The sequence below is a fragment of the Dermacentor albipictus genome, unplaced genomic scaffold (genome assembly GCF_038994185.2).
Source record: "Dermacentor albipictus isolate Rhodes 1998 colony unplaced genomic scaffold, USDA_Dalb.pri_finalv2 scaffold_15, whole genome shotgun sequence".
NCBI classification, from domain to species: Eukaryota; Metazoa; Arthropoda; class Arachnida; order Ixodida; family Ixodidae; genus Dermacentor; species Dermacentor albipictus.
Genome location: NW_027225569.1, coordinates 6,060,873 through 6,071,340, shown reverse-complemented (window position 1 = coordinate 6,071,340; position 10,468 = coordinate 6,060,873). Strand labels below are relative to the sequence as shown.

Here is a 10,468-nt window from a genome sequence, read left to right as displayed (position 1 = left end):
AGAAAGTATTCATGACTGACAATTTTCGTTCATGGTTCAAGCGTATGACGCCGTTTTGTTGCCGATGATTGTCTTGCGATAAACAGATGGTTTTGATGAGGATGTCCAGGATTTCAGCCTGTGTTTCCGCAGCGAGACATAACAATCTACTCGCTTATCGAGTGCATCCTCATATAACTGCAGCAAGCCGATCAATTATTGTCGCAGGACGTTGGACCAATTGCCACTTGCGGCTACTTGTAGGCTCCGCTACTTTCTGTTTACTCCGCGCATGGAAATATTTGTCAGTTACGTTACCTCATGAACTAGCTAACAATCAATAGAAAATTGAAAAATTGAAGACAAACAGATGTTCTAGCATGGCGCCCACTATTTCGTTGTTGCTGGCTCCTGGGCGAGCTTTATTGAGGCTGTCGAAAACGAAAACCAAAAACCGAGCGTCAGTTTTCCACTACAGCTTCAGCGTCGTCTTCAGCCATGTGGCCTACATTGAAAGCACTCATGTCGACCCGCAGAACCGTGTGAGAATTTGACTCCTGGTTCGTTCTGAACGCGTCCAGTTTTTCAAGCTCGCTGGATGTCACCGAGGCGTGGTACTTCTGCAACGCCGCCTCGAAATCTTGCAAGCTCAGTTCTGGTTCTAAAAGGGCTTCCTTGGGAATGTCCTTCCAGGACAATCTGATCGCTCCTGGAGTGTCCGGCGAGCATGGCGTGAGAAAGTCGCCGGTCTTTGACGCGCTTCCAGGCCTCCTATAGCCTTCGACCTTGACAAAGTGAGTCGCTGACTTGAGCTTCTGTCTGACCTGCATCTTGGCCTCCCTCTGGAGCAATGTGAGATCCTCACACGTGTACCCGTCTGTCTTCTGCACGAGATAGTAGACGTCTGAGTCTAACATCTGATTGCGAACATCCTTGAGTCCACTCAGCAGCATCACTTCTCGGGTGTCGTCTGTCGGTAGCGGAACGTAAACCCACTTCCGGAAGACGCGCGCGAGCGCCGGGTCCACGGCCCACGGCGACTTGGTGGCTCCAATGACGGTGACCTTCTGCTTGAAGAGTATCCCCTCCAGGAGGCTCAGGAAGTCGGCCTTCACTCTGTACAGAAAACCCGAATTTTCGCCGCTCACTCCGCTTCCGCTGAGCGCGTCAAGCTCGTCGAGGAAGAGCACACTGGGGGCGTGGTTGAGGACCATCTCGAACAGCGTCCTCACGGTGAGGTTCTCGTTACCGACCAGGCACTTGGAGGCGAAATGCTGGCACATGACGTAGAAGAAGGTCGAGTCGTTAAATTCAGTGGCCAGTGCCTTACCGATGTGCGACTTGCCACAGCCGGTGGGACCGTACAGCATGAGGCTCGAGAGTGGCTTGGCGTTCTCAAACAGCGCCGGGTGCTTGACGGGGTACACCACGTTGAGCATGAGCGCCCGCTTGAGCACCTCGAGGCCAAACACGTCGGACCAGCGTACTTGCGCCTCGCCTAGCACAACCACGCCACCCGTGTGGAACGCCTTGTGCTCCTCTTGACCGTGGGGCCTGGGCAGCGATAATTGCGCCGTTAGTGTCAGCTTTGGATGCCACATGTCCCAGTTGAAAAACACAACAGGAAATTTTAAGAGTCTGTCGTATTTTGGGACGTTGTTTCTGTAGTTCTGTTGCCTGTAGTTCTGTTGCCTGTAGTTCTGTTGTCTGTAGTGTGACGTCCTGTAGTAGAAAGTTGTGTAGTTCTTGATAAATATTTAATTAAAATTGACAGAGACGTCCGTAACGTTATGTAAATTTGTTAGTACAAAAAAGAAAAACATAAAATTAAAAAAAATTTTTTTTAAAAACGTCTTCGCCTAGGATTCGAACATGCGACCTCACGATTCCGAGCCCGGCATCTTACCACTGCACCACCCCTGACATGCTTTTCGAGGGTACGTTTTGGCCCTGTGAATAGTACGACGTGCCGATGCGCTGATGTTTACATTTGCATTTTGAGAGCCAAGATCCGCTATCACTCCACCGCGTCAACTGCCGCATCTCTAGAAGAGCAAGAGTGTTCGTACCATCGACAGGTACATCTTGCAGTGCTAGAACATCGATTTTGATGTACGATATCCTTATTAAATAAGAAATTCAGAAATAGACAACGTTGACATTTAGGGTTATTACTGCTAGTTTCGACAGTTGTCTCTCGTTCTTTACACTTTTGAGCGCGCATATAATTCGTGTGTTCAATGCAAAATAGCTACATGAACATTCGTGGATGAGAGTTCTTTCTGACAGCATACTGGCTTCTCACGGCAGCACTGTACCAGATTAATGAGACCCGAGCGAGACAGCTTTTCACGCAACTTTGTAGAACAACCCAAATCTTCTTTTCCGCTTCGCATAAGCTTGTGAAATATTCCTGGGAAATTAACTAATGTGTCAGTGTAACAGCACATGTAAGTCCACAGGCCTGTGTGCCACATCTTACCAAAAAAAAAAAATTACCGACGATTACGTTACTTCCTAATGCGAAATTTGAGCGCAGCAAATAAGCTGTTTCACATTTTCGATAGATTGAGGCAAAGAAATCGAGCAACACATGTATGCGCTATCACAGAATTTTTTTTTTATTTTTCACACGTATTCCTTTAACAAAGACTCCACTAACAGTTCTTGACAGTCATGAAGGAAGCTTTGTGGTCGGAGAAATAGACTGACATATGTTCGACTTGGTACACCAATGCTTGACTCTCAAAGACGAGATCTATACAAGTGCCTCGCGAGGTTGTCACAGCCGTGGGACGCGTTACGAGCGAGAGGAACGGGATGTTCTCCCGCATAAGTGTTAGGAAATTGCTGTTTGTCTTTATGTCAACATTAGAGTCCCCCACTACTAACATCGGTGTGGATCGATGGACGGTTAATGCGAGTTGCAGGAAGTGCACGACGTCTTTCGTGAGTGCGGTAGCGGACTCACGAAAGCGGTATCAGTCGGTCGCTGCTAGCACTGGGGGGATGAAAGGGGGGCGGAGCTGGTTACGAGGCCGACGATAACGCCGACGACGACGCGAAACCCAGGAACGGACGCCAAAGAGCCATTTGTGTAGCCAGCCCTCCTCCACAGTCTCTCCTCCTCCCTTCCATCATCCTCCCTCGCCCGGAGAGCCGACAGCGCGCATGCGCGGCGGCGGAGCAGATTCGTCGGCGAGCTGGTTACGAGGCCGACGACAACGCCGACGACGACGCCGACGACGACGCGAAACCCAGGAACGGACGCCAAAGAGCCATTTGTGTAGCCAGCGCTCCTCCACAGTCTCTCCTCCTCCCTTCCATCATCCTCCCTCGCCCGGAGAGCCGACAGCGCGCATGCGCGGCGGCGGAGCAGCAGATTCGTCGGCGAGCTGGTTACGAGGCCGACGACAACGCCGACGACGACGACAACGCCGACGACGACGACGACGCCGACGACGACGACGACGCGAAACCCAGGAACGGACGCCAAAGAGCTGCGCTCTAAAACGGATACGCAGCCATTCCCGCAGATGGTATGATTTTGATCAGCGGCCGATTTTCAGGAGGCCGGTAGGGCGTTGCTGGTGCCGCGTCGTTACGGCACAATTATAACTATTCGCCACGTCGACTTTATTACCGGTGTCGGTGCCATCAGCATTGCCGGCTTCAGAGAAGCGCAATTGAATACCGCGCAAGAGAAAAGTACAGTGTACACCACCGATGAGCAAACATACAATTTTAAAGGACCGCGACGGAAATCGCTTCTGTTGCGACTTCGGAACTCTTGGCCGTCGCGACCGAATGTTTCTGCTGCGACGTCAGAATTGGTGTCGTAACGTCGGAGTCGCTGTCAGGATATAAAGCTGTTGTTCCGACTTCAGAACTCTTGTTGTCGCGACAGAATGCTTCTGTTGCGAAATCAGAATTTCTGTCGTAATGTCAGAAATGTCTCCCAATTAAGAAATGTCAGCAACTTCTGTCGTACAACAGAATTTCTGTAGTTGCGACAGGAATTCCTTTTGTCTTTTTCAACCGGGCACTACAGAAGCTTGTCGCATCACACAATTTCAGTGCACTTCTGTTGTCATCATTGGGTACATGTTGCGGCGATAGGTTTCCCTTGTGAAACAGTTCTCTGTAGTACAACAGAAGTTTGTCCATTACTTCAGGAACACTTCTGTTATGACAACTGGGGGCCTGTTGCAATGATAGGCTTCTGTCGTACAACAACATTTTTCTGTAGTACAACAGAAGTTGGTCGCATTACTTCAGGAACACTTCTGTTGTGACAATTGGGGGCCTGTTGCCACAATAGGTTTCTGTAGTATTTCAACAGCTCTCTGTAGCACTACAGAAGTTTTTCGGGTTACTTCAGGAACATTTCTGTTGGGACAACAGGGTGCCTGTAGTGATGACAATTTTTTCTGTAGTACTACAAAAATTTGTTGTAGAGCTTCAGCTTTCTGTTGTAACAACAGACATACGACAGACTGTACTTCTGTAGTAGCAACAACAAATGTCTGTTGTACACCAGAAAAGTCTGTCGCTCCATCAGGAATCTGTAGTTACTACAGAAAAATCCTGTTGTACATCAGAAATTTCTGTAGTACTACAAAAATCTGTTGTAAAGCTTCAGCTTTCTGTTGTAACAACAGACATACGACAGACTGTACTTCTGTAGTAGCAACAACAAATGTCTGTTGTACATCAGAAAAGTCTGTCGCTCCATCAGGAATCTGTAGTTACTACAGAAAAATCCTGTTGTACAACAGAAATTTCTGTAGTACTGAACACAACCTCTGTTGTCATTTTCAACTGGGGTTGTCCTCAATGAGCGTCAGCAGACAACCTAAATTCTTTACATATCTGAAGAAATAATTGATGCGTGGCTTCTGACATGCCAAAGGACCACTGGTACTGTGAGAGACGTTGAAGTAGAGGGCTCTTGAATATTCTTGGCCCTCGGAGGTTTTTAACGTGCCCCTGATTCTAAGTATATGCGGGTTTCTTGTGCTTGGACTTCCAACAGAAAATGCGGCCGTTGAGCTAGGGCATCGAATCACCGAGCGCGTCCTCAGAAGCTCAATGCCACTGCGCCACTGCATTGGGTACGAAACAAAAACGTTCTGTTTCGTGCGAGAGCCCCCCAGTGCATCGACTGCATTATGCAACTTAAGTACGCCATGTTCATATATGTTTCTTTAACAGTTTAACGTACGTGCAGCATCCATGTAAACTAAAAGACAGCGTGGACAACGTTGGCAGCAGTCATGGTTCCGCTTTCTTTCAGTACGTGTTGTTGTCGACGAACGCCAACAACTGAGACAGTTGTGAGACAGTTGTACACCTATTGCTCACGGATGCTCTAATCTAAGAACATATATATAGAATTAATGCGATGTTTTTTACTGAATATGTGGTAATGATGCTGCCAGGATGAGTAAATGAAAAAAAAAACGATATTGACGTTTTGAGCAATCTTGAGGCCAGAAAGGAGAAGAACGTTCGGAAACAGGGACATTGGCGAGCATAGCCCCCGAAACTCGAAGCCCTTCCTTAATTCAAGAATATAATAGTGCGTCTGACAGCAGTCAATGCTTTTTCTATCTGTGCGGGCATGTTTTTACATGCCCACACAGATATATACAGCATTATTATACGCCATATTACTATAGGCTCAAGAGCCATCTCTACCCAAAAGAAGGCAAGACACACAATGCATGAGCAAATGAATCGATATGCGGTGGACAAATTTTCAGTTGTCCGGCATTTCTAAAAATGGCCTGTTGCGCAGAGCATAATTCCAGTCCATGAACTAGATTAGTCAAAGAGGCAGACATTACTTGCAGGAAAACTTGATACACATGTAGAATGGAATAAAATATCAATAATTCATTTTTAATTTATTTATTTACGGCATATAATGCAATTTCCGAGCTTTAGCCGGTGTGCTTGCGAGGCGCCTCGTTTGCACTTGTAATTAATTTCCAAAGTGGCACAAATATAGAGATATTCGCCATCAAACTCGGCGTAGAAATGCACTGCTGTTCCATTTACTATTCAACAAGCATATTCTGTTATGCATTGAAGCACAAAAGTAACTGGAACGTCGAAGTATTTTGTCCCACATTTTGCGAAATAATATTCTGAAGCTGGTGTGATCCTGCAGATTCAAGCCAACTGGTTACGTCATGCAAACTCACCGGCTAAAGTTCGTAAATTGCTATATATGTAGCGTAAAATAATTAATTATGACGTTAATTAGCATAATGTAGCACATAAATATATGAATATTTATTTCGATTTCACGCCCAAGTGATGTAGGCCTCTTTGAATTCCTTCGGCCTCTTCGTAGACCCCGTAAGAGCAGGCAAAGAATGAATACCAGAACGGTTGATGACCCTTTTATTTTTCTAAGTGGCCTAAAACAGCTTGCTTCAATTCGTATGACAACTAAAAAATAACGCAGTTATAAAGATGATCACATAAATTCGCTATACTACGAGTACAATATTATTTGGAGGCCAGATTTGTATTCGATTGTTTTGTTAGATTGCTGTGTTAGAAGTGCCGCAACTGTTATACACAATAATATTCATCCCACCCAGAACGACTGAGCGTGAGGGCTTAAGCTAAATTTATGCGGCACCAAATTATGCGGTATGGCATCGCCACGTGCCTACCTACCGTAAGCTCGTGCTGTCGTGGTCGGAAATTCCCCAGGCCGATGGTAACAGGAACGATTGCGGCAACCACACAAATATGCCCCTGTGATGCGCCACAGGGCAGGAGTTGCTCGTGAACTGCCCCAATTGTGTGCGAAGGCTTGCATAGCACACATTGAAGGCCCCCGAAACACTATCTGGCCAACAGGGTTAGGTACTGATGACCTATCCGCGCTCCTATTTCAGCTTCCGTGGTCAAGGCGAAGAACACCTGTTTCCATTTCGCGATATCTTGAGGCAAAAAATTTGATACCGAAATCACCGCTCCGACTGAAAGTAGGCCCGCGCCATCAGCGGCTTCGCAGAGGGAGGGGCAATATGAGAACTCTGGCATGATGAAGGGCGCCGGAGCCAGCTGTGGATGAAGACCACGATGAACGCGCGAGCAGTGGCACAAACGCGTTCCCTGCAGTTGCACGAGGAACACCGACGCTCGACCCAGAAACGGGAGCCAAAGGGCCGATTTACGCTCGAGCCGCCCATCGCCGCAAGCCGCACCGCACGCTTGCGTTCGCGCGAAAAATTGCACGTATATAGCACTTGTGCACAAATTACCATTTAAACTGTGTGCACAGTGTATACCTTACACATTGTAAAGCGAAATTTGTGCACAAGTGTTTGATACGTGCAATATTTCGCGCAACCGCACGCGTGCGGTGCGGCTTGCGGCGATGGGCGGCTCGAGCGTAAATCGGCCCTTAGAGATGCGCTCTAAAGAATCTGGTGGTATATGTCGCGTAGGGCTGCAAGTGCAGTTTCCTTTTCTAACAATGAAGTGCTTTCGCACTGCTTTCGCACTGCTTTGCTCCATTGCTTACCAATGTAATCTTTTGCGGCTCGAATTAAGTAATTCGTGATCAGTGTTCATCCGGTGTATGTGACAAATTACAACCTTCCATTTCAGAATATAGAAATACCGTTGTTCCCCTCACCATGAGCAGAGGTTGCCCATGTCTGCAGGATTTTAAGCAAACACCAGTAAAAGCTTTAGTTAAACGAAATAAATTGCTGCGTTTAACTTTCGGGAAATCCCCAGTTCCATACGAGGCCGCAGTACATAGCTCCACAGCTAAATTCTGGCTACCTGGGTTTATTTAACCTGAACCAAAAGAAACGTGCACAGCCGTATTTGCATTTCACCCCCGTCAGAATGGGGCCCCCACGGCAGGTAATTGAGCCAGTGACCTCACGCTCAATTTACGCTAACTCGCCTTAAGCTTTTAAAGAAGACAATATTTTGCTTTCCAGGATGATACCAAGGAAGTTAGCTTTAGCAAAAGTTAAGGTTCACACGGAAAATTTTCAGCAATATGCGGATAATCTCGCGGGCAGCTCGAGGCAGCTGGGCTGGGTCCCCGAAATCCCTAACATTGTGCAGTTGACAACAAATTATGCTGTACTCTCGAGAATAGGGAAAACATGAATGCGTCTCAATCAGAGCAGTGACAATCGATTGCGACTTACGCCGGAAAGACGCTGAGGCTGCTTCCGCTGCTGAGTCGCCGGTGCTGCTGTTCCGTGGGCGATGGGCTCGAGCTGGCCGTCGAGTAATCGCCATCCGCCCGCGCCCCCAAGAAGCGGATGAACTCGTGCGTGCGCTGCAGGTAGCCGCTGCTCTCGACACGAATTTCCCGCGCAGCCACGAAGTACAGGAACAGCGCCTGCTTGTACAGCCGGAAGGCCTCGGCGAAGTTCTGCGCCTCCTCTTCGGCTTCGGCGCGACGACCGTAGTCTACCGCCATTCGAACCGCTTCTTCGGCGTTCATTCTGTGACAGGATTACCGGCAGTATGGAGTGTCAGTGACTGAATGAATGAATGAATCAATCTTTTATTACCTTCTTGCGTACAAGTTCTAGTGCCTCTTTCAATGTATTTATAGAGCTAAGAAATAGGGAGAAATAAACTTTAATGCCTGGGTTTGTCATCCCGAAAGTACACAGGGGGTTGTGAGGGACCACAGTGCGGAGCAATCAGGAAAAATTTTGACCACCGAGAGTTCTTTATCGTGCAGCATCATGCAAGTGCGCCAGCGTTATTTTGCAATTCACTCACATCGCAATGTCGCTGCTATGACGGTAAATCGACACCGCGACCTGAAGCTTGGCGGCGCAATGCCATAAGTAGTAATCAACCCTGGCTGCTCAAAAACTAGGGTAGAAAAGCTGGTGCACCGCACACGCCCAAAGTTCGCGTTAAGTTTAAATCTTGAAGTTTAGTTTCCCAAAGCCACGACAACAATACGAAGCACGCCGCAGTGGGGGACCCCGAATTAATTCTGACCTCTTTTAACGTCTATCTACACCTGATTCCGCCTACACAGGCGTTTTTTCTTCATTTCGCCTCCGCGCAAATGCGGTCCCCGTTTCCGCGATCAAAATGGCCACCTCGGGTATAGCAGCGTAACACGATAGCCACTAAGCTAAAATGGCACGTGAAAAGCGAGAGATGTGACACTGCTGATTTTATAATGACGACCACGTTATCGCTGTCGAAGGTAGGTATGTCGTATCACTAGTACGCTGGATAAGACGGCACTCTAGTAACATCACAGTGACCGTAAGAGCAGCACTGGCAATCCATCGTTATTCTGATCGTCTCGCTTTTCTGCCAGTTCTGTAGTGAAAAGACAGGCACTGATCCTGTGGCACCGGGCAATTCATCCGTGAACCAAACATAAACAATGCTCTGATTCGTAGCGATAGGCATCTGAAAGAACATAGCTACGCCAAAAAAAAACTGTCCTAGCATTACACGGTGTAGTAAATAAATTTTCCCGGACGAATATATGCCTTTTACTCCCTGCAAAAGAGCACAATGATTACCTGGACACTGGAAGCGCTTGGTCGCTCTTTTTCTTCCATAAAGCTGGCGCATGACGCTGCAGCCACTCTTCGTTCCTTTTTTGTGGTATGCAATCTAAATTTTTTCTTACAGATTAGTTTAAATGACAGGTCACATAGCAATCACTAAGCTTCCTTTCACGTATGAACAGTCTTGCCCCGTTTCTTTCTAAGTAGAGTCCTAATGAGCTACACAACACAAGCCCGTAAAAAAGTTGATGTTGACGTCATCACGAGCGTAAGTTGTGCCAATAAATAAGGCATCGTCATCCTTCACACTTCGAAATCCACAGTTAGAAGACAAGAACAACGACACATTGAAATGTCCTTGTAGTTTACGATTCGAAGAGTGCATACAGGGTTATGTAAGGAGGGTAACATTACCCGTTTAAATGCCTTTGTAGCAAGTGACCAGATACTTACTTAAAGACAGCTTTAGAAAAATCTTGCTGTAGCCGACAGTAGAAAGAGCCAGATTTAGAGGCAGCAACAAGGCTAGCTGGTCTTTGTGAACAGCACGCAATGTCCGTGACTCGTCAGCTGGTTTTTGGGAAGTGCGGTCCATCATTACCCTTGCAAACTCGCTTGCGTTGTTCGGCAGTTGAACTAATGAAAAGCCACCGTCCACAGGCACCTGATGGGGGCATGCATGACACATCGTGTAGGTATCGCTAGCACGTCGAATCAGGTAGGCTTTTGCACAGAGGAAGTCGACAAAAAATAGGTCTACGGGGAGAGTTTCTAATTTTGAGTCAATGATTCACGTTTGGTCAGTCTGATTTGTTTATTCTATGCTCACCGTTCGACATAACTTTTTCGGCCTAACTGAGGCGGGGGGGAGGGGGGGTGCAGGTATTTTTAATGTATGTATGTACATGGGAAGATGTTCCACGAGGAATGAGAAAGTTAAGATAATT

General features: G+C 47.3%; 1 protein-coding gene across 2 annotated transcripts; it reads right to left on the bottom strand.

Moving 5' to 3' along the window:
* Positions 1 to 352: 352 nt before the first annotated feature.
* Positions 353 to 9,865, bottom strand: LOC135918520 (vacuolar protein sorting-associated protein 4B-like). 2 transcript variants are annotated; one of them, XM_065452132.2, is made up of 3 exons: positions 9,534 to 9,865; positions 8,175 to 8,477; positions 353 to 1,533 (listed from the first exon to the last, which is right to left on the bottom strand). In XM_065452132.2, exons 2-3 carry the CDS (start codon positions 8,474 to 8,476, stop codon positions 441 to 443), a joined length of 1,395 nt encoding a protein of 464 aa, XP_065308204.1. In that variant the 5' UTR covers position 8,477; positions 9,534 to 9,865; the 3' UTR covers positions 353 to 440. The 2 variants fall into 2 exon arrangements, with proteins under 2 accessions (XP_065308204.1, XP_065308205.1); XM_065452133.1 differs by lacking the exon at positions 9,534 to 9,865 and adding an exon at positions 8,547 to 8,570.
* Positions 9,866 to 10,468: the final 603 nt, after the last annotated feature.

Coding starts and splice junctions, on each gene's coding strand:
- LOC135918520 (XM_065452132.2), bottom strand. CDS start 8,476: ATGAACGCCGAAGAAGCGGTTCGAATGGCGGTAGACTACGGTCGTCGC. Junction 1,534..8,174: donor AGCCTCAGCGTCTTTCCGGC/GTAAGTCGCAAT, acceptor ATCGCTGCCCAG/GCCCCACGGTCAAGAGGAGC.